Raw genomic sequence first — 24,308 nt, 5'->3', positions numbered from 1 at the left:
GCTTTTTAGTGTAGCCCTGAAAACATTTACTTTAAAAACACTTTGATAATTCGCTTTGTACACATGACACTAGTTTGAAATTTTTCTTCCTATGTGATACTTAAGTAAAAATAGAATAATTAGCATTCTGTTTTAGAGACCAATCTTTTCTTTCCTTTACTAGAATATATATTTTTCCTTTGGAGTCTTACAAAATCAGGTCATAGAGAATGTGTTGCCATGGTAGAGTCTTATTTCAGTCTCTCTATTCTTTGGAAGCCTTCAGTGGTTTCACATGCAGACTCTTCTGGTTTTCTAGTTCTTTTCTTTCTTTGTCGCCACCCAGCATTGGCCATCTTGTTTTGATGCCTGATTCCTGGCTCCCCTGGTTGCCTACCATGTTCTCAAGCTGCTAAAGCCATTTAGTACAGACCCTGAGAGTTCCCTTTGAAAAACATTTTATTCCTCCCTGCCAAGAAGGAAGAAAACAGTTGAAACAACAGGACATCATCCTTGTTTTAGCCACATTTGAAAAGAGATTTAAATTTACTTCCATATGATGTTTATGGAACATATACTTTGTATCTGGACTCTGTATCTCTTTAGAGAGAAATGGCAAGAAAATAGGTATATTTATTTTTTTTAAACCTTAATTTCTCCCTCCACCCCTAATTCTTTTAAACAGTCCCTTCAAGTCTGGAAAACAAATGTTAATTGAATGGGTCCAGGGATGGCCTTTCAATCCCTCTGAATCCCCAACTTTTTCCTCTTCACTGTTTTTTAAGTTCTTTTTGTGTCTTTAAAAATTCTTTTTCTTTTTTTAGAGAGAGAGCACATGTGAGGAGTGTGGAGGGGGGAGGAGGAACAGAGGCAGAAGGAGGGAAAGAGTCTCCACACCCAGCATGAAGCCCAATGTGGGGCTCCATCTCATGATCCTAAGATTATGATCAGAGCTGAAATCAAGAGTTGAATTCTTAGCCAACTGAGACACCCAGGCACCCCCCAAAATTCTTTCTTGATTGTAAATTTCCCTCTGTCTACTAGTACCATACTTCTTTCCTTTATAGTCAAGTTTCTGGAAAGAATAGTTTATATTCAGTATCTTTGTACTTCTCTTTTCTCGATCATCTTTTTTTCAAGCCTACATCCATTTGCTTTCTGTCCAATCAGTGAAATTATCCTACAAGGATTACTCTGTTATGTATTGCTGCATAACAAACCACACCGGAACATAATGACTCACACCAGCAACCATGATCTATTATTATCTCTCTTGAGTATATAGGTGATTGGGCCTAACTGGTGGTTGTTCTGCTTCATGTGGCATAGGGGTGAGTTTCAGTCATCTGTAGGCTTGACTAGGTTGGAATGTCCAAGATAGCTGACTCACATGGAGGAAAGTTGGTTCTGGGGTTTGACTAGGTTGTCTGGGGCTGTTGACCAGAATGTCTTGGTTTTTCTTCAATGTGGTCTCCCAGTGTGGTTTGAACTTCTCACAGCATGGTGGTTGGGTTCCCAGGGGGCATTCCTAAGCACAAAGGCAGAAACTGAAGATCTCCTAAGGATTAGTCTAGACAGGTTTGTAGTCTTACTTTTCTGCACATTGTTTTGGTGAAAACTGGTCATAGGGCCAGCCATATTCAAGGGGAGGGGAGATCATGGCATGGTTATATACAAAAGAGCTGTGGGATGATGCAGCCCATCTTGCAAACACACAATTAGTTACTAAGGATATCCTAACCTACCAACCACTCCTTTACAGCATTAGTGCTGCTTGGCCCCATGGTTTACTGGTTGTGCTCTGTCCCTTTTTGTCTGTCTGTCCCTTATCCTCCGTTATTTGCTCTTCTTTCCCTCTTTGCTCTTGGCATATTGGTACTCCCCGAGTTTCTTCCCTTTTTGCTTTTCATCCTCCATTTCTTTCTTAGAAGATCACATCTGTACTCATGATTTAAAGTTTCATTTATTCACTTGATAAGTATTTATTGAATAAGTAGAATACACATACCACCTGCTGGATGGAAGGGCTGATAGCATAACTGTGCAGGTTCTGCACTGCACAACCCCCAAAGATACCATTACATTGTAGTTTTTGTCTTGATTGTCTCTGTCAGTGTCATATCAGTGATTCTCAGCAGGAAGTGATTTTGTTGCACTTTGCATTTGGCAATGCCTGGAGACATTTGTCATTCTTACAACTCAGTACAAGGGAGTTACTGACATCTAGAAGGAAGAGACCAATGGTGCTGCTAAATGCTTGACAGTATGCTAACCCTCACAATGAGAAAGATCTGTCCCATAAAATAAATTGTGCTGCATTGAGAACCTGTATCTACATCTGTATCTACAATGCAATTTCCCCTTGAGTTTCAGAGATGCATTCCCAACAATCTGTTCGTCCTGGGCTCTGGGAATGCTGCCATAATCCACTTGACTGGCTTTCCTGCCTCTAGGCTTGCATCACTTTAATCCACATTCTGCACTGCTGACAGAAAGACTAATTTAAAAAAATTTTTTTTATTGGAGTTCAATTTGCTAACATTTAGCATACACCCAGTGCTCATCCCGCCAAGTGCCCCCCTCAGTGCCCATCACCCCAGTCACCCCAACCCCCCGCCCACCTCCCTTTCCACTACCCTTTGTTCATTTCCCAGAGTTAGGTGGAAAGATTGATTTTTTGATGCAGCATGGACAGCTAACATCTCCTGATTTGAAACTCATCAGTGATCCTCCATGGACTTCAGATAACATTTAAATTTCCTAATGTGGCCCACAAGGTGTTTTGTAATCAGATTGCTTTCTCATTTCTCATTATGTCTTTCTAGTTCTTTTTAGTTCAGCCATCCTGGCTACCTTGTTTCTACAATGTGCTATTCTTTCCTATGCCTCTTGGCCTTTGCATGTGCAGAAATGGCTCTCTTCAGGGAGTGTGGCCAACTGTCCTTCAACTCTAGGGTCAAGCCACCTCTTCCTGGAACTTTTCCTGTCATTGCTACCTCTACCTCTCCTCAGCCCCAGGCTGGAGTAGGGAATCTCCTTTTTGCAACTACTCTGAAGACCCATAAATGCCCCTGCATTTATCTGATGTTCCTGTGGCAACTGTCGTTACCATCCTGTCATATTTACATTTTCTGTTCATATCCTGCCAAGTAGCTATGAGATTTTTTGAGGTCACTGGGTAGCATTTGCCTCTACAGTCCTGGTACCTATTTGGGGTTTAATAACTCCTCTTCCTGGTGCTGATGGTTGACATTAAAGGTAATGTACTTAATTCAAGAAATGAATTGGAGGCTGAATGTCTACCAATGGCAAATGGTTGAATAAATTATGGTATATCCATATTGTTGAATATTTTATAGCTATCACACAGCTAGGAATCGCTTGGATTAAAGTAGAAAAAGGTCTGTGGTGTATTATTAAGGAAAAATGCATGAAAAATTTTACAGTATAATATAGAGATATGTGTATATGTTTGCATATATTTGTATGAGCATAGTATATATGGAAGGATGTGCTTCATACTGCCCACATTGTTTATATTGAACATATCTTAGTATTATAATTAATAATCAGTTTAAAAGTAAGCAGTGGTATTCAGAAATCAATTTCAAGACCAGATATGAATCTGTAGGCATACAATAAAGGTAGGAGGTAAGGTAGGAGAATGTTACTTTAAAGGTTTAGGGAATGTTTACAAAAGAATGGGGATCTCTTTTTGTGTGTGTCTGTTGAATGTTTATATATGCATAGAAATAAATCTGTAAAGATTTAGAACAAAATAATTGCAGTAATAACTTCTGGATGGCAGATAATTTTTCTTTTTTTCTTTTAGCTTCTCTGTGTTATACAATTTTAAAAACAACGAGCACATCTTATTTTCATGATAGAACAACATTATTTCTAAAAATGGAAGATAGTACAAAAAAACTGGTACCATTAAAATGTCTGTTATTCGAATACTCAAGACTTGATAAAGCAACCATCACATGAAATTATTATAAAATGAATCCATTTGAGAACAGCGGCTGCCACTAACATTTTTATTCCTTTCTTATAGCAAAGACTGAAAGAAGAGAAGGAAGCCAAACGGGCATGTTTGGATGGTAGGCATGACTACTTATTTGCGATTGTAGCTTCCTGCATAGACCTGGACAAAACTGAAGTGGAAGATGCCATTCTTGAGGGGAATCAGGTGAGATACATTTGAGTTCTCACTGACTTATGGAAAGCACAGAGAGTCTATTGACTTTGTTCTATAGCAAGATGTGTGCTGGGCTGTAGAGGAGGATGTATGTTTTAACATGGGCAAGACTCCATTCCAACTGTATAGGTGGTGACAGATTGACTTTAAGGCTCTCCAGATGTTCATGTTGAACATTCAATATCTGCATGTTTCTGAATCCAGTGAAGCTGGGTTCAGGCGCCATCTTAAAACCTGAGTTAGGAGAATAGAATCTTCTCTCAGCTTCTGATTTATCGTGTTTTGCATTTATTTTGTCCTAACCTGAGTGATTGAATGGTGCCATAGCTTCCTGGCTTTGACTTTGGTTTGGCAACTGAATATGGTTTCTTTTGTTCTTGAGCTTGACTTCCATTTTCTGTCACGATTTCCCTCCAAAATCTGGGGTATGATTTGAATTTGGAGGGGCAAGATCAAAATATGGGAGGATAGGAGATCCCTGGGTGGCTAAGCGGTTTAGCGCCTGCCTTTGGCCCAGGGCGCGATCCTAGAGTCCCGGGATCGAGTCCCACATCGGGCTCCCGGCATGGAGCCTGCTTCTCCCTCTGCCTGTGACACATTCTGCCTCTCCCTCTCTCTCATTCTTTGTCTATCATAAATAAATAAATAATTCTTAAAAAACAAAAGCAAAAACAAAATATGGGAGGATAGAATTCCTGAGTACCGAGGAAGCATCCTATGATGGTTGCTGAAGGGTTTTGTTTTTGCTGTGTTGTTTTCGTTTGCTTGTTTGTCTTTTTAGGCATAAAAATAGAAAGAGAGGGAGAGGATGAGTCCTTTCTGTTGAGAGGAGTGCACACTATTGGTAATGTTTTTTAGTGGTATAGTGACTATACCATTTTTACATTCTCACCAACAGGACACAAGGGTTCCAATTTCACCATATTTATTTTTGTTTTGTTTTGTTTTGTTTTTGGACATTAGCCATCCTAATGGGCATGTAGATTTTATCCTTTTTCTTCCAATTTGAATTTAAAACTATGTCAATGATTTTAGAAAAAGTGCTTTCATAGTAGGCCAGTTGGCAGACCTCTTGTATAGTGAGGCTTATGGACTAAGTTCTAGACTGCTGTTGGATGGAGTGTGCCGGGAGGAGGGAGGGGCAAGACGGTGGAAGAGTAGGGTCCCCAAATCACCTGTCCCCACCAAATTAGCTAGATAACATTAAAATCATCCTGAAAATCTACGAATTTGGCCTGAGATTTAAAGAGAGACCAGCTGGAATGCTACAGTGAGAAGAGTTCGTGCTTCTATCAGGTAGGAAGACGGGGGAAAAAGAAATAAAGAAACAAAAGTCCTCCAAGGGGGAGGGGCCCCGCGAGGAGCCGGGCTGAGGCCGGGGCGAGTGTCCCCAGGACAGGAGAGCCCCGACCCGGAGAAGCGGGAGCTGCACCAACCTTCCCGGGTGGAAAGGGGCCCGCAGGGAGGTGGAGCAGGACCCAGGAGGGCGGGGATGCCCTCGGGCTCCCGGGGACACTAACAGGCACCTGCGCCCCGGGGACAGGCAGAGGCCGGGAGGGCCCAGGACAGCAAGGACGCTCCTGCCCCGAGCTGAGCAGATCAGTGGCCCCGCCCCGGAGCCTCCAGGCCCTGCAGACGGAGAGCCCCGGAGCTACTGCGGGAGCTGACTCCAGGGCTGCAGAGCTGCCCCCGCCACTGTGGTTGTTCCTCCTGGGGCCTCACGGGGTGAACAACCCCCACTGAGCCCTGCACCAGGCAGGGACAGAGCAGCTCCCCCAAGGGCTAACACCTGATAATCAGCACAACAGGCCCCTCCCCCAGAAGACCAGCGACACGGACCAGTTCCAGGGGAAGTCAAGGGACTTAAAGTATACAGAATCAGAAGATACTCCCCCGTGGTTTTTTTTTTTTTATTTGTTTGCTTCCCCCACCGTTTTTTTTCCCTTTCTTTCTTTTTCTTTCTCTTTTTTCCTCTTTTTTCTCTCTTTTTCTTCCTTTTTTCTTTTTCTCTTTTCTTTCCTTCTTTCTCTCCTCTCTTTTTCTCCTTTTCCCAATACAACTTGTTTTTGGCCACTCTGCACTGAGCAAAATGACTAGAAGGAAAACCTCACCTCAAAAGAAAGAATCAGAAACAGCCCTCTCTCCCACAGTTACAAAATCTGGATTACAATTCAATGTCAGAAAGCCAATTCAGAAGCACTATTATAACAGCTATTGGTGGCTCTAGAAAAAAGCATAAAGGACTCAGAGACTTCATGACTGCACAATTTAGATCCAATCAGGCAGAAATTAAAAATCAATCGAATGAGATGCAATCCAAACTAGAAGTCCTAATGACGACGGTTAACGAGGTGGAAGAACAAGTGAGTGACATAGAAGATAAGTTGATGGCAAAGAGGGAAACTGAGGAAAAAAGAGACAGACAATTAAGAGACCAAGAAGACAGATTAAGGGAAATAAACGACAGCCTGAGGAAGAAAAACCTACGTTTAATTGGGGTTCCCGAGGGCGCCGAAAGGGACATAGGGCCAGAATATGTATTTGAACAAATTCTAGCTGAAAACTTTACTAATCTGGGAAGGGAAACAGGCATTCAGATCCAGGAAATAGAGAGATCCCCCCCTGAAATCAATAAAAACCGTTCAACACCTCGACATTTAATAGTGAAGCTTGCAAATTCCAAACGTAAAGAGAAGATCCTTTGTGAGACCCAGGAAATTGAACAAAATCCCCTACCCCTGGACAAGCAGAGCAGGACTGGCTCTATTTTGGGCTGCACCCGCCTTGTGCTGACCTGCTTATTACTTAGGGCACTGCCCCGTCCTAATCAAAGACCAGGACACACCCTAATCAGAAATCTGGCTCAGCGGACCAGCATGACTGTGCAACTTTCTGCATATTCCATGGGCCACTGGCCCCTATAAAGCTGCTACACCTCTTAGTGTCGGGGTCCAAGTCCTTGCTCCGCTGCGTCGGGTGTACTTGGACCCAGGCTCGAGCTTGTAAATAAACTCTCGTGTTGCCTCTTTCTGTGTGTCTCTCATGAATAAATAAATAAAATCCTTAAAAAAAAAAAAACCCTCGTGTGATTGCATTGGTGTTGGCTCCTTGGCGGTTTCTCGGATTCGCCGTCTTCGGCACAACACCTCAAAGCAGCAAGAGACAAGAAATCCCTGACCTTTATGGGGAGGAGCATTAGGGTAACAGCAGACCTCTCCACAGAGACCTGGGGCCAGACCTGGGACCTCTGCCAGGCCAGGGTAACAGCAGACCTCTCCACAGAGACCTGGGTCCCAGAGACCTGGAACCTCTGCCAGGCCAGTAAGGGCTGGCAGGATATATTCAGGGTCCTAAATGAGAAGAACATGCAACCAAGAATACTTTATCCAGCAAGGCTCTCATTCAGAATGGAAGAAGAGATAAAGAGCTCCCAAGACAGGCAGGAACTGGAAGAATATGTGACCTCCAAACCAGCTCTGCAAGAAATTTTAAGGGGGACTCTTAAAATTCCCCTTTAAGAAGAAGTCCAGTGGAACAATCCACAAAAACAAGGACTGAATAGATATCATGATGACCCTAAACTCATATCTGTCAATAGTAACTCTGAACGTGAATGTGCTTAATGACCCATCAAAAGGCGCAGGGTTTCAGACTGGATAAAAAAGCAGGACCCATCTATTTGCTGTCTACAAGAGACTCATTTTCTGACTCATTACAAGAGTCAGAAGGACACCTACAACCTGAAAATAAAAGGTTGGAGAACCATTTACCATTCAACTGGTCCTCAAAAGAAAGCAGGGGTAGCCATCCTTATATCAGATAAACTAAAATTTACCCCGAAGACTGTAGTGAGAGATGAAGAGGGACACTATCTCATACTCAAAGGATCTATCCAACAAGAGGACTTAACAATCCTCAATATATATGCCCCGAATGTGGGAGCTGCCAAATATTTATACCAATTAATAACCAAAGTGAAGAAATACTTAGATAATAATACACTTATTCTTGGTGACTTCAATCTAGCTCTTTCTACCCTCGATAGGTCTTCTAAGCACAACATCTCCAAAGAAACAAGAGCTTTAAATGATACACTGGACCAGATGGATTTCACAGATATCTACAGAACTTTACGTCCAAACACAACTGAATACACATTCTTCTCAAGTGCACATGGAACCTTTTCCAGAATAGACCACATACTGGGTCACAAATCAAAAAAGATTGGGATCGTCCCCCGCATATTCGCAGACCATAATGCCTTGAAATTAGAACTAAATCACAACAAGAAGTTTGGAAGGACCTCAAACACGTGGAGGTTAAGGACCATCCTGCTAAAAGATGAAAGGGTCAACCAGGAAATTAAGGAAGAATTAAAAAGATTCATGGAAACTAATGAGAATGAAGATACAACAGTTCAAAATCTTTGGGATGCAGCAAAAGCAGTCCTGAGGGGGAAATACATCGTAATACAAGCATCTATTCAAAAACTGGAAAGAACTGGATGGAGTGTGCCATAAATGTGTGTTTTTCTGGCATTTTTCAGTGATGATTACAATTTAATATTATCTCTAGTGCATTAGACTGGGTCTTGAAAGGTATGTTCTCTTTCTGATTGAGTGGAAACAAAACACTCTTCTCTCTTTATCCGCTTTCAACAGCTCAGCACTTTAGGAAATTAGGAAAAATGGAGGGACAGTCTCTTTTCAGATGTGTATAGGTAGCAAATATTTTCATGATTAATTGAATTCCTTCATTGAATTACATTTTTATTATGGTGAAGCATTTACTTTCTCATTGTTTTTTATGTTGAAAAAATAATTATGCCTTTTCTATGGTTTCTATTAGATGAAAAAGAAAGATCAGAGTAAATGCTGATTTAAGTATGGTTTCTAATTCAGCATGAAGTTGCGACCTTACCTTTTCTTTTTCACAGATTGAAAGAATTGATCAGCTTTTTGCTGCTGGAGGTTTCCGACACCTTATATTTTATTATCAGGACGTGGAGGTAGCAGAAACAGGTATCCAATCTTGGTGTGATGTAACCCACAAATGTGTTGCTAGATTCATCTGAGGATGGCATGAAGCATAAGGTCAGTCTTGGAGCTGACGGGGTCTCTTATACTTCCACCTTGGCAGATGGGACAAATGGGCCGAGGTGAGGTGTAGTAGGTGAGGTAGTAGGTGAGGCCCAGGTTCCATTTTCCTCTCAAGGAAAGGGGACAGATAATGATGGGTGTCTAGCCTGGTGATTCTAGCTTTATTTAAGATATTTTGGTTTCTATTTAAGACTGTGCTGGTAATTGAGGAATAATGAAGTACTTTACATTTTGAGATTTCTTTTTCTTCCATGTAGTTCATTCTATGCAGTTATGTTCTAGAATTTTCTATGGGCATCTGCTTCTTTTCTATATAGACACCATTTATTTTTAACATAGGAATTGTTGCCAATGAGCATAATGAGTTTTCTAGCTAAATACCACATTATGTTTACCTTCTACTGACTATGATTCAAATGAATAATATGGAATGACAAGTTTAGTTATTTTCACTTAAGAAAAACTTGTGAATCTTTGTGTGTATTCAACTGGCATATCCCATTCTACGTTTATGTGGATTCATATAATTTTAAAGCCAAACTAGGGGCATAAACAAAAATATTATGATTATATTAAAATATTATGCTCAAAAATATTATGCTCATCCTTTTATGACCTTTTTGAAGAAAGGGAAAATAGTTATTGCTATTGGCATATAGTATGGCTATGCTTTTTCATTTAAAAGCTGGGAAAAGTATGCATGCGTACTCTAAGTGATTGGCATTTTCCTAGAATTATTCATTTGATATTATGTGGTCAGAAAGTTCATTATACTTTGAGTAAAAAATCGAAATAAAACAGAAGTTTCTAATTCTATCCCAGTTAGCAAAACATAAAGTCAGATGAAATGTTGAGTTCATCTATGAAATGTGCACCAGGTGAAGTGTACCTTCGTGTGTAGATCTGACATTGAACAAGAATGGTTCGTGGGATGTAAACATAATGCAAGTTTATTTTTGTTTCACACTCTCCCTCTAAACCTTTTCAGTGGGACTGGCTTTAATCTTTTGACCTTGGGTTAAATTCAGACCATTCCATGACTTTTCTGGATATTCTTAGGTAAGAAAAATTCCTACAGTTTTTTAACATTACAAGTACTATCTCAATTCAGAAAAAAAATCCAGTTGATCAAAATTAATTGATCTAAAGTGAAATCTTCTTCACTCCTCTGACTTCCTTCCACCCAGCAGGGACCTCTGAAGGTCAATATTTGCAGTAGGAGAGAAGCATATGGTCCTCTTCTGCTTCTTTAACTTATCCTTCTGCTTCTGTCTACATTGTGTTAACTACAGTTTCTGGCCGTGTCAGGTTTGAAGTAGGGCAGGGACAAGAGGGAAGAGATGACAGGAAAGCTTTTACTTGACTGACACTGTCTCAAGTTGGCTGACCTTGATCCTCTGGGTCTTTGCTCTAGGTGGATTCTCCAGAGTTGGCCATTCATCTGGTGGCTGCACATCCCATGGTGATGTGTTGACCTCCCGATGAGAGATATCTGCTGGTTATCTTTATTGCACGCATTCACTGTTAAAGCTCCAGTCCAAGTCTCTAGCCCAGCACCATGGGGGGAGAGCCTAGGAGAGGGTTCCTTCAAGAAGTTTTAATCCTAGGATTTTAGGATTCAACTTCCAGTCCACATCCTTCTTCAGGTCCCTCTCTTATCCTCCAATAATCTTGCTTGAGCTACCGATTCATTTGGAGAGTTAAAACTTTTGTGGGAAGAGAAGAGTACAGTGGACTAGCTCTGTATATTTAAATGATCCACTCAATGAGTTGTGTGCTTAGATGACCAAAAATTAATTTTCAAATAATAATAACGAGAATGCTTAGTGAGTGACTATTTGTATGTGCTTTTCTAAAGTCTTCACGTGTATTTTTTAAAAGATTTTATTTATTTATTCACAAGAGACACAGAGAGAGGCAGAGACATAGGCAGAGGGAGAAGCAGGCTCCCTTTGGGGAACCCGATGCGGGACTCGATCCCAGGACCCTGGAATCACACCCTGAGCCAAAGGCAGATGCTCAACTACTGAACCATCCAGGTGCTCCAGGTCTTCACGGGTATTAACTCCCTTAATCCTCACAGTAAGTCCAGATGCCAGGATCTAGTATTATTATTATTTGCATTTTTCAGATGATAAAACTGAGGCATAGAAAGATTAAATAACTTGACCAAGGTCACATGGCCAGGAAGGGCAGCATGAGACTCAAGCCCTGGGAGTCTGGCTCTAGAGCTTACACCATTCATCATGATGCTCTCCTGGTTCTACAGTGTCCTGATTCTAGCACCATACTGAGAACTTTTATAGTCTGACCTGGTTTCTGATCTTGGCTCTGCCACCTGTTAGCTGTGACCCGGGCAAGTCACAGCTGTCTTTAGGGTTGTAGCGACCTTAAAGTCGTGAACAAGTTACCGAACAGGGAACTGACACAGAGCATGTGCAATAGGTATTGTCTCCTCCCTCACCCCTTCTCATTGGCTCTATTGTGGTCTATTGTGAATGGAAATGACTTTTGTGCCCTCAGCAAGAATCTACTTTCGACCAAACTCTTATTCCTGTGCCTTTCATTCCTGTTTGTTTTTTTTTTTTTTTTTCTGGAGCAACAATTTTGAAATGAACCTGTGATCTGGAATGAGTCAGCTCCTTTTAGATCCCTTCAGGGCATCTGCTAGAGATTGTCCAGGCAGTGGACCTTCCAGGGCACATGGATGAGTCAACATGACATATTTTAATAAGGCAACTTCATTCCAAGAGGCAACCATGTGGTCTATAAGGAGTATTTCTGAAACTAAAATTCTTTTGTATTTGTAGGACAGCTTGGCTCTCCAGGGGGAGTAAACCCTCTTTCTGAGAAGATTAAAAAACCTAAAGTGTTCGTGACTGAGGGAAAAGATGTTGCTCTTACTGGAGTATGTGTGTTCTTCATCAGGACTGACCCTTCCAGAGCCATCACCCCTGAGAACATCCATCGGGTAAGAGGCTAGAGCAGTCCTTTACCCCAAATTACCAAAAATCACATAGATTCTACAAAAAAATCCTTCCTTGTAGAGGTAACCACTGTGTTTCTTAGCTATCTAAAACTACTTTCAAAGAAGTATTTCTAAAAGCATTCACAGCAAACAAGAAGATATTTCCTTTAAACTTGCTGGATAAGAGGACTTAATATTCAGTTTATTAACAAAAGTTGGTATCATATGTGTACATGTGCATGCATGTATGTATGTGTGTGTAAAACAGTGAAGTATTTCCTTTTAAAAATAATTCCTCATACATTATTTATTTGATGGCAAATTGCATGTATTTAAAGTAAGATTTATAATAATTAATGGATATATAATTTTATTTTTGGTACAAAGTAAGGTGTAAATCTCCTCTGTCCTCAGTGAGCGCATTATCTGCTTGGAGCAAATCAACCAGTAATATCTTGTGTTCTGTTTATTTCATGCTTTTAGTTTGATGATTGCGATTTAGAATGGTATAAAGCTTATGTCTTAACAAGGGTACCAAAAAAGTAATTTACTGGACTGAGAGACTGAATATACAAACAGATAAAGGCCAGACCATATATGAAACAGAATTTTGACCTACAGCTGGCAGCAACCTCCCAGAAAACCAATCCCCTTATCTACGAGACAACCCAGGTAGCTGGCCTGCAATGTCAGACTTGCAGGAAGCCAGCAAGGAAGCTAAGCAAGAATTGCTCTAATGATTGGCCAGCATGGCCAGGACTTGGTTTATGACTATTGTCCTCTTTAACTTTGTCTGTACCCCCTGCATACTTCCCTGGGACCAATCAGAGAAAGCCAAGTATACACCCCTTAACCAATCACACAGGATGCCTGCTTCTAATAGCCACCTCCAGCTTCCACTCACCTGAAGCTGTTCCTTTTCTCCACTGGAAAGCTTTCCCACTCCCCTGCCTGCTTTTGAGTGTCTGCAGAAATGCTGGCGATGGTGACCGACTCGCTATAGCAAGCTCAGAGCTTTTGCTTTTCTCATTTGGTTTGTCTTCATTTATTTCTACAGGATATTTGATTGATGAACAACATTCAGAAGTGACTTAGTAGCTATGCTGCAATTGTAGATAATTTTTACAGTAGAGGATCTACTCCTGTTTTCCAGGAGGTGAGCTTTAATATGTTAGATACCACGGATGGGGGCCTGCTCAATAGCATGAGGCGTTTGCTGTCAGACATCTTCATTCCTGCTCTCAGGGCCACCAGTCATGGCTGGAGCGAGCTCGAGGGTCTTCAGGAAGCATCCAGTATTCAACAGGAGTTCTTGAGCTCTCTGGAAGGCTTTGTGAGCGTCCTGTCCGGTGCACAGGAGAGTTTGAAGGAGAAGGTAAGGGCAGCCCAGGTGGCTCAGCGGTTTCGTGCCGCCTTCAGCCCAGGGCCTGATCCTGGGGTCCTGGGATTGAGTCCCACATCGGACTCCCTGCATAGGGCCTGCTTCTCCCTCTGCCTATGTCTCTGCCTATGTCTCTCTTTCTGTGTGTCTCATGAATAGATAAATAAAAATTTAAAAAAATGAAGGAGAGGGTAAGAACAGATAAGTTATTCCTTCAAAAATTATCGGATGGTGAACAAATCAACATACAAGTATATTAGTAATGCTTCTCTTAGATGGTCTTAATTCTGCTGCCTGGAAAATCTTGAAAAAATTTTGTGGGCACTTTTATTGCTTCTTCAAGAGGTAGTGGTGACAAGATTTAAATTCTTACAGTTTGGAGTGATTAATGCATTAGGGGTTCCTTGATCATGGTTTGGCCGTGATAGTAGGTTTTATTCAGTCATATCAAATGTTTGACTGCAAACAGAAGTGTATTAAATGATTGTAGCATTGCTCTGCATCCCAGAAGGAAAGGAATTTGGAACCAGAGTGGTGTGTGTGTGTGTGTGTGTGTGTGTGTGTGTGTGCACATGCGTGTGTGGAGTGGGTGGTGGGTAGGGATGGAGGAAATCCTGAAGACCAGAGAGAAAGGAGAGAGGAGTTGACATATCTGGAGTAGACTGACTGGGTCCTGTGGTTCAGCCTGTGACCAAGGGCCTTTAAGAATAAGTTTGGCAAATGTGCAATTGTGTATGTGATTTAGCTTCCATAAAATTTGTGCGATCTCTAGTAAGCTTGTGTTACTACTGATTCCTTGGGGCAGAGGGTGCTGGATGCAAAACCGTGATGGACGATAGCCCAGATCAGGCATGTATGGGAGACAGAGAGATGTAGCCTATGATACCAGTGACAGTGTATTTTTTAAAAAAGATTTTATTTATTTCTTTGAGAGGGAGAGAATGAGCAGGGGGAAGCACAGAGGGAGAATGTAATGGCTTAGAAATTACCTTCCCTCCAATAAATTTCCCTCAGTCTTCTCCATATTCTTTGGTTTTTGTGAGTTGACTCTTTAATTTCTAAGTTCCTTATTAATTCCCAAATTTTATGATGTTATGATGATTCTCTCCTTTTTTTTTTTTAACCCAAAATCTGCCTCTATCATCTCCATTGGTGTGCTCAATCGTAGGGAGGATTGAGCGTTAGGTTTCGCACTATACCTCTAGGGATCTTTCTTCAGAGAACCAGGTAGTCTAGAGAAAACCTTAAGGTCCTTTTTTGGTAAAGATTTTATTTATTTATTTATTTGAGAGAGAGTGAGAAAGAGCAAGACAGCAGCAGAGGGAGAGGAGGAAGGAGGCTCCCCACTGAGCAGGGAGCCTGATGAGGGACTCCATCCTGGGACTCGGGAATCATGACCTGAGCTGAAGGCAGATGCTTAATGGACTGACCACCGAGGCGTCCCAGAAAACCTTAAGATCCATCTAAGCCTGGGGGTCAACCAGAACTCGTGTGTGTGTGTGTGTGTGTGTGTGTGTGTGTGTTAAAATTAGCATCATCTTATTATTTTAACTTTCATTTTAATTAGGTGAACCTTCAAAAGTGTGACATATTTGATCTGAAAACCCTGAAGGAACCAATAGACTACTTGACTCTAGCTAATAACCCTGAGACTTTGGAGAAAATAGAAGGTTGTATGAGAATATGGATCAGACAGACAGAACAGGTAATCTCTAGAAATCAGTTTCAGATGCCATGCTACTGAAGTAATCAATGGAAGACAGTATATTGTATGCCATTCCCATTTGCCTGAGTATTTAGCCATAAGCCCCTAAAAATGTGAGAAGTTCAATATGATTTAATTTATAGTCATTAGTTAAGAAGAGAGAGGAAGAATCGGAAGAGATGAGAGGAAATGACAGTAAATACTTACGTAACAAGACTACTTTGCCAGTTTTCTCAAGGTGTATTTTACTTGAGAGAGGACCTCTGTAGAAGCACAAGCAGTTTTCTAATCAGTGTGCCTTCCAGAAAGGAGCTTGAGACTTCACTTAAAAAAATATTCTCAAGAAAAATCCTAAAGTGACCATGTAATCCAAAAGTAAGCACATTGAGAATGAACCAACTTACGGCATGAGGGCTCTCCAAGGTTATATTGCTCCAAGATTATACAGTAAGTGGATAGTCAAGGGAACTTTCTGAGATCAGGTCCTCCAAAAGTTCATTAAAGCTTTTTAAATAAGGAGTTTTTAGTTGGAGCAAGTCAACTAAGTTTTTGTTAAAACTTCAAAAATGGATATAAGTAAAAGGCTGTCATTCAAAGTGTTCAAATGAATAAAAATGCATCATGTTTAAGATAGCATAATTGGTTTCTATTATTATTATTATTATTATTATTATTATTAGCCTATGTTTACCTTTCATACTGCCAGCCTGAGTCAGTGGTTCATGGCTCTGTTGTGCATTTTCAGGTCCTTGCTGAGAACAACCAGCTGCGTAGGGAAGCAGATGATCTTGGGCCACGAGCAGAGCTGGAGCACTGGAAAAAAAGACTGTCCAAATTTAATTACCTTTTGGATCAATTGAAAAGCCCAGATGTGAAGGCTGTGTTGGCAGTGCTGGCTGCAGCGAGGTCGAAGCTTCTCAAGGTCATCAGCCATTTCTTTTTGCCTAGAGACATGGGAATGCAGATTCTCTGTGTGCATTGTCATGTCATAGAGTAACTGGGCACAGAAAAGTGTTATTATACCTTTATGAACAAACTTTAAGATCAGATAATATGGCCCTTTAATAATCCTGAATACTGTGGAAATAACCTTTGAATCAATAGTATTTGTTGGCTGGTGTACATGCAAGTATATATATTAATAGAGAGCATTGCATGTAATTAAGATGTAACATAAAATCGTGGTTATATATATATTTTGAATTTGGACCAAGTAGGGGTAGTAAAACAAGAAATTACTTTGAATATGCCTTTTTTCAAGCCCTAGAATATTTATATCCCTGCATAATAAGTTACCCTATAACTTAGCAACTTAAAACTGCAAGCATGTATTATGTCACAGCCTGTGGGTCAGGGGTTTGGGTACAGCTCAGCTGATGGGACTCTGACTCAGCATCTCTCCTGGGGTTGTGGTCAGAGTGTAGGCTCCTCTGAGGCTCACTCCGAGGAGGACATGCCTCCAAGTTACTTGTGGGGTTCAGCTGCTAGCTGGCTATTGGCTGGAGGCTTCCTTCAGTTCTTTACCATAAAAAATATGGGAATGAGGTGCAAAATGGATCTAGGAGCTGGTGGAGGAGAGAAGGTGTGGATTCAAATAGAACTGCTGCCCTCTTGATGCTCTGTCTTAGATACTGAGTAGATTTTATAGGAGAAGGTCTTGAAGAGAGCCTTTTAAAACTTCAGCCAAAAAATTCACATTGCTCTTCAATGTGGCCCTACCCCTCACTCCTGTGGGTTCATTTTTATGCCAGATGCATAGAATAAACTAAAAGTCTGACACAAGGGTCTTGTGGCGACTTTTAGCAGCTGTTATATTGGAAATTCTTCTATAATCAGTGCATTAACATTGCATTCCTGTCTTGTGCTTAGACTTGGCGGGAGGTGGATATTCGAGTTACTGATGCGGCTAATGAAGCCAAGGACAATGTCAAATATTTGTACACACTTGAAAAATGCTGTGTCCGCTTGTACAGTACTGACCCTGTGAGTTAAAGATCTCTACTTGCTTCGTCTATGGGTGACCCTTTGGCACTGGCTGACTTGAGTGTGGAGCTTGGTTAATTAATCTTACAGTTTGTTGGAAAAGTCTTTGAAACTTCCTTCTACTCTCAAGAAAATTATATATGTATACAGTTTACCCTTGAGCAACATGGGTTTGGACTGCATAGGTCTGCTTACACGTGGATTTTTTCAATAAGTATAGTACAACGCTGTAAATGTATTTTATCTTTCTTAATCATTTTCTTTTCTCTGGCTTACTTTATTGTAAGAATATAGTATATAATACACATAACATGCAAAATATGTGTTGATCAACTTTTTATCTTATTGGTAAGGTTTCTGGTTGAGACTAGGCTATTAATAGTTAAGTTTTTGGGGAATCAGAAGTTATGCCTGAGTTTTCAACTACATGGGGGTTGGTGCCCCTAACCTCTGCATTGCTCGAGGGTCTACACATGTCTATCTATCTAGATTTGTCTAGATCTATCTATCTATCCATCTATCTTTATATCTATTAACTATCTGGATTTGTCTATATCTATCTACATCTGTCTCTATTATCTATCTAGATCTATCTCTATCCATCTATCATCTATATCTATCTATCTATCTATCTATCTATCCATCCATCCTATTTCAGATGGATATGCGGTATTATATTTTAAAAACCTTTATTGCATATTTCAGTTTCCATTAAGTATTTTAGTTGACATTCTGGATGATACTCAGAGAAGTGTGGGAAGAGTTATCAGCTGGTGTTTTATCTTTTAACTTTAGGAAGTGCCTGCTTTTATTAATTACAAAATTAACCGTTAACCTTATCATTAACAGAAAGTTAATGTTTCTTGCATTGAAACAAAATTTGATTAAGTGCAAATAAATAAATATTACAAATAAAATGGCCTTTAATTACATTTATGTGAAGTGTTAATATTTCAGTAGTAAGTGTTCGTTAGTAGTTCATTAGTAAGTAGTGTTAGTTAATATTTTAAGAATTTAAATAAAAATCTCCTAGCTAATTTTATTCTAATGAAGATTGAATGATAGACTATTAGAATTTTGCTGAATTTGATATTTGTTTCTTTGAAAACTTCATGGTGTCTTCCAGATATCCATGATTGATGCTATTCCTACACTTATAAATGCAATTAAAATGATCTATAGTATCTCTCATTACTACAACACCTCTGAGAAGATCACATCTCTGTTTGTAAAGGTAAGTGCATAGTATAGAATCCATGGTTACTTATATATATAGTTTTGGTCACTTATATATTTTTTGCAGTGGTTAATTTTTTAATAAGTTAGAAATTACCCATTGGCATAATTCAGTGTCTGTGTATCCTACTTTTGAAGAAAAAATTTTAATCTCTCAACAGAGATAGAATTAACTGTATTTGTGAGACTGATTCTCACAAATCATAAAACATTATTTTCCGAAGTAATTAAAGTAATAAATATTGTATTATTTATATAATAAAAATTAAAAAAGATTTTCTTTGGAATTTCTTCCCTATGTTATTTAGCACAGTATTTATTACTATTGGATAAATTTCAATTAAGAAAAATTATATTTAACTGACTTTCACCTGTTTTATGTGCCACTTTTCCAAATTTATTCGATGCCACAGTTGTTTACTTGGTGTTATTAGAACAGTAATCATGATAATAAAAGCCACTTGCAATGTTTCAGTAATCCATAAAGCAATTATAATGACTCTGCCAAAGAAACAGTGATATATAAACCTTATGTCCTAACTTGTAACTGTTTATGGTGAGCTCTGTTGCCTTTCCCATTTTGAACAATCTCTAAGAAGTAAATGACTTTCATTGCCAAGGTGAAAATTTTTTTTTTTTAAATTAACTTTTATTGGTGTTTAATTTACCAACATACAGAAAAACACCCAGTGCTCATCCCGTCAAGTGTCCACCTCAGTGCCCGTCACCCATTCCCCTCCAACACCCGCCCTCCTCCCCTTCCACCACCCCTAGTTCGTTTCCCCGAGTTAGGAGTCTTTATGTTCTGTCTCCCTTCCTGATATTTCCCAACATTTCTTTTCCCTTCCTTTATATTCCCTTTCACTATTATTCATATTCCCCAAATGAATGAGAACATACACTGTTTGTCCTTCTCCGATTGACTTATTTCACTCAGCATAATACCCTCCAGTTCCATCCACGTTGAAGCAAATGGTGGGTATTTGTCGTTTCTAATTGCTGAGTAATATTCCATTGTATACATAAACCACATCTTCTTTATCCATTCATCTTTCGATGGACACCGAGGCTCCTTCCACCGTTTGGCTATTGTGGCCATTGCTGATAGAAACATCGGGGTGCAGGTGTCCCGACGTTTCATTGCATCTGAATCTTTGGGGTAAATCCCCAACAGTGCAATTGCTGGGTCGTAGGGCAGGTCTATTTTTAACTCAAGGTGAAAATTTTAAGTGTTGTATTACAATAGAGTCATTTTTTGCCTCATCAGGACTTGTGTTGTGGATGCTAACATAGTACGAGGTGTGGCTCTTCCTGGGGGAGGGCTTCACCCTAGGAGCTGGACTGGAGACCTCCTTTCCTCCACTCTCAGGCGCTTCACGTAGAAAAAGGAGGGGAATCCACTAGACTTTTGCTCCAATTCTTCCCACGTTATAAGGACATGTTAGGGTCACAAGGGCTATTCCCTGAGTAGGAGACTCAAAAACCAATTTGTGTTATCACTCCAGGCTTCGTGCATATTATCTGCAAAGTTTGTTTTTGAACAAAATTGTGAAACCATCATTTATCTAATTTTGAAAAACCTTTCATTATGGAAATTTTGAGGCAAGTACAAAAGAAAAGAGACTTGTACACCAAACTCCCATGTACCTGCCAGCCAGGTTCTGTCCGTACACCGTCCATCTTGATTCACATCTGCTCCTGAGCTTTGCACTACACGTCCCAGACACCATGTCATTCCATGCATATTGTATAGTCACTGATTCTCCTTTTCATTTATACAAAAATCACAAGAAGATTCTGAAGAGGTGTTTTGTTTCTGTTTTCTTTTCTTTTTCTTTCTTTTTTTTTTTTTTTACAGTTTGGAGGGATGGATAAAACATTAGTGGTTACAGATGTCAGCTTGACTCTCTGTTGCTTCTCTTTTTGACATTTTTTTTCTTTTTTTTAAAAAAGATTTCATTTTTATTTATTAGAGTGAGAGAGAGGGTAGGAGCAGGACAAGGGGCAAAGGGAAAAGAGAAGCAGACTCCCTGCTGAGTTGGGAGCCTGATGTGAGGCTTAATCCCAGGACCCTGGGATCATGACCTGACCTGAAAGGCAGACACTTAACCAACTGAGCCCCCAAGTGCCCCTTCAGTAGCTTTTAGATAGGGAGTGAATCCTTTCCTGGTTGGTTAAGTTCATCCTGCATACACAAGGCGGCCTGAACTGTTGATTTGTTGTAGTGCTTCCAACTCTGAATTTATAAATGATTTTGACAGAGATTGGAATCTAAAAAATGTCAAACAAATGGAAGTAGAGAATAGAAGTGTGATTGCCAGGGGTTAGAGAGTATGAGAAATGGGGAAATACTGTCAAAAGCTACAACTTTCTGTTTTAAGATGAATAAATTCTGGGGATCTAATGCACAACATAATGAGTATAGTTAATAATACTGTATTGTGTACTCAAAAGTTGCTAAGAGAACAGATCTAAGTCTTCTCAACACACACGCACAATGGTAACTGTGCAGTAGTAGATGTGTTAACATGTTTGTGGTAATCATTTCGCTCTGTATATGAATATCAAGCATTATGTTGTACATCTTAAGTATATACAATTTTTGTTTGTCAGTTATACCTCAGTAAGGCTGAGGCAGAGCAAGGTTAGTGCTTGGTCACAGTTATGATGGGAAAAAAGAAACCTAGTGTCAAGTACGCAGATTGTACACTCTGAGAGGGAGAGGAGTCTAGGGCCCTCTAGTCCAGTTTATGACTGATGGCTGTTTTATGTACCTGAAACCATTTTATTGGGAAATTCCAGGTGACCAATCAGATGATATCTGCGTGTAAAGCCTATATTACCAACAATGGAACTGCTTCCATCTGGAGCCAGCCGCAGGATGTTGTGATGGAGAAAATATTATCTGCAATTAAGCTGAAGCAGGTAATGATCAGCTTAATAACATATTTAGATAATGTTTTATTATTTTTACATTGCTTATGCTGATGCATCTTAAGTCACTTGGCGATGACCACATTATTAGTTGCTCAAAAGTAATTCTTTTCATAAAACAGTAATTCTTTATTGTTAAGAAAATTGAATGTTAATAAATCTGCTCTCAAAATTTATTCACTTATTCTACCATTTGGGAGGCCTGTTATGTTCCGATGCCATCCTCAGTACCAGAGATACAAAGATGCTGTAGTCTCTTTAGGTTCTTATGGGCGAATGGAGAGCTAGACACAGAGTGAGGCTACTGCTGACACAGGGGGACCAAGTGGAAAGGCTGTGCCTTTGAGTTAGAACATGAATAATTGAGAATTTGCTAAATTGGGAGTTGGGAAATGATGACATTCCCAGCTGAAGAATAGGTATGTACTAAAGGGTTTGCCATTCCATCCTGAATTTGTGGCTGCCTCCACTTAAAAGGATAAGGTTGGTACCTGTGTTACATTCCTTTTCTAATACTTTGGTTTTTAATTTTAAGGAATATCAACATTGCTTTCATAAGATGAAACAAAAACTTAAACAAGATCCAAGTGAAAAGCAATTTGAATTTAGTGAGATGTATATTTTTGGAAAATTTGAAACTTTCCACCGACGTCTTGCCAAGATAATAGACATCTTTACAACCTTCAGGACATACTCAGTCCTGCAAGATTCTAAAATTGAAGGACTGGAAGACATGGTCACTAGATACCAGGTTCTGTTCTTTATTTTATATTTATTTATTTAAGAGAGAGAGAAAGAGAATGAAAGAGAGAGAGCATGAGTGGGGGCAGAGCAGAAGGAGAGGGAGAAGTAGACTCCCTGCTGAGCAGGGAGCCAGACATGGGGCTCAACCCCAGGACCCTGAGATCATGACCTGAGTCAAAGACAGATGCTTAACTGACTGAGCCACCCAGGCATCCCTAAAGATTTTAATTTTTTAAAAATAATCTCTACACCTAGTGGGAGACTGATCAAGAGTCGCGTGTTCCACTGACCAGCCACCCAGGTGTCCCGAGGTTCTGTACTTTAAAACTAAATTTGCTACCCTTCTCCATAACTAAAACTGTAATATTTTGCATAAATAATCTATATTTAGAATGATTCAAATAAAAGGTCGGTAATGTTAGATGGAAACTCCATGGTCCTTGAACAATAAAGAAATTAAATCTATTTGAGAATTGTGTAATGGTGCTAATATGTTCTTTTCAGGTATGTGATTATGAGAATGACTTCTCAATAGTCTAAAGTTAATCATCATTAGTAAGAGTATTTTCAATAGTAGCACAAGAAAAATGTTTAAATATAACTTACTACTTCATTTATTCATGCAAGAAATATTTAATGAAGCATATACTATGTGTCAGGCACTAGCTGACACAAAGTTCTAAGCGCATCTGATTGTGGCTGCATTTAAGCATTTTATTTGGATCTATGTTAACAAAATAAAAGGGACGAGATTTTAATTTAGCCCAACCATTCCTCATTATTTTGATTTTTAACTGCTTTATCTTATAAGGGCATATGTATAACTCACCTTAGTTTTTTTTTTTTTTTTTTAAATTTTTTTTAATTTATTTATGATAGTCACAGAGAGAGAGAGAGAGAGAGAGAGAGAGAGAGAGAGAGACAGGCGGAGGGAGAAGCAGGCTCCATGCACCGGGAGCCCGATGTGGGATTTGACCCCAGGTCTCCAGGATCGCGCCCTGGGCCAAAGGCAGGTGCCAAACCGCTGCGCCACCCAGGGATCCCAGTTTTTATGTGGGCACAATGATCTAATAATGTTTTAAAGTTTTAAAAAATTTTACAAACAGAATGGGTTTTAGATTCTTCATCTAGATATAGTCAAGTTTCTCTTGTTTGGGGACAGTAATATTAAAAGCTAATTTTTTTTTTTGTACTTGAATTTGAAAAGGATCATATAACTTATTGCCTCATGTTGGTTTTTGTACTCTAACAGTTTAGGCTAATATCAGGAATCTTTTTCATTTCCTGAGTAGACCAGATTTTAGGAAAAGAAGAAATATATTTGTTATATAGCAGGAAACATTTTAGGTGGGCTGGGTATTACCTACTGGGTGGATAATCTATATATGAAACCAACAGTTTTTGCAAGACAAAGACATAATATGTTAATTTACTTTTAGTTTGGAATTTATTTATTTTCTATTCTTAATGAAAAAATAACTTTCGACCATATTTCAGAGTTTATTTTTGAAGGAGAAGTTGAACTATACATCTAAATGCAGATAAAGACTGTTTTAACCTGATTGAAATACTGAAAAGAGAAATTGCTTTGAAAATCTAAAGTGAAATAAGGAATAAAACAGATTTACTAGAGGGTAGTGAAATAAAATGTGGATGGTGCATGAAAGCGTCAAGTGAGATTTTTGTGTTAGTACCAATGTTAGAAATTCAAAATGGTGACCGTGGAGATGAAACTCAGGCTCCTGGCTTAGCTATCAAGGTCCTGTCCACCCCTCCCACCTCCTTGCCTGCCTCTCCTGTCTGTCCTTTATATTCTTCAGGCACAGGTCAGTTCAGTTCAGTCCACCTTAGGGCTTATAGAGCTTTTTTTCCTAGAAAGTTCTGTTTCTGTGTTATCACATGGTTATTCCTTCTTGGCTTCCAGAACTTCATTTAAATGACCCTTTCAGTTAGGTTTTCCTTGACCTCTGTTCCTCTCAACCATTGTATGTCACATTGCTCATTTTATCACAGTGTGAAATTATCCTGTTCATTTATTTGTGCTCTACATAGGTTCTGACCCCTCTCCCCTATTGAGC

At 39.6% G+C, this 24,308-nt stretch overlaps 1 protein-coding gene across 1 annotated transcript in view; it reads left to right on the top strand.

The window, feature by feature from the left end:
* Window positions 1-3,885: 3,885 nt before the first annotated feature.
* Window positions 3,886-24,308, top strand: part of DNAH5 (dynein axonemal heavy chain 5) — a 213,886-nt gene continuing 193,463 nt past the window's right edge. Inside the window, exons 1-11 of the mRNA XM_041731659.1 lie at window positions 3,886-3,909; window positions 4,037-4,171; window positions 9,117-9,201; window positions 12,090-12,250; window positions 13,401-13,622; window positions 15,196-15,333; window positions 16,079-16,255; window positions 17,203-17,316; window positions 18,443-18,550; window positions 21,355-21,477; window positions 22,022-22,237. Of these exons, the coding sequence (XP_041587593.1) occupies window positions 3,886-3,909; window positions 4,037-4,171; window positions 9,117-9,201; window positions 12,090-12,250; window positions 13,401-13,622; window positions 15,196-15,333; window positions 16,079-16,255; window positions 17,203-17,316; window positions 18,443-18,550; window positions 21,355-21,477; window positions 22,022-22,237 (1,503 nt within the window). The remainder of the gene's footprint in view (window positions 3,910-4,036; window positions 4,172-9,116; window positions 9,202-12,089; window positions 12,251-13,400; window positions 13,623-15,195; window positions 15,334-16,078; window positions 16,256-17,202; window positions 17,317-18,442; window positions 18,551-21,354; window positions 21,478-22,021; window positions 22,238-24,308) is intronic.

This window comes from Vulpes lagopus, chromosome 17 (assembly GCF_018345385.1).
Source record: "Vulpes lagopus strain Blue_001 chromosome 17, ASM1834538v1, whole genome shotgun sequence".
NCBI lineage: Eukaryota > Metazoa > Chordata > Mammalia > Carnivora > Canidae > Vulpes > Vulpes lagopus.
Note: the sequence above shows the minus strand (reverse complement) of the source record. Positions and strands in the feature narration are given on the sequence as shown.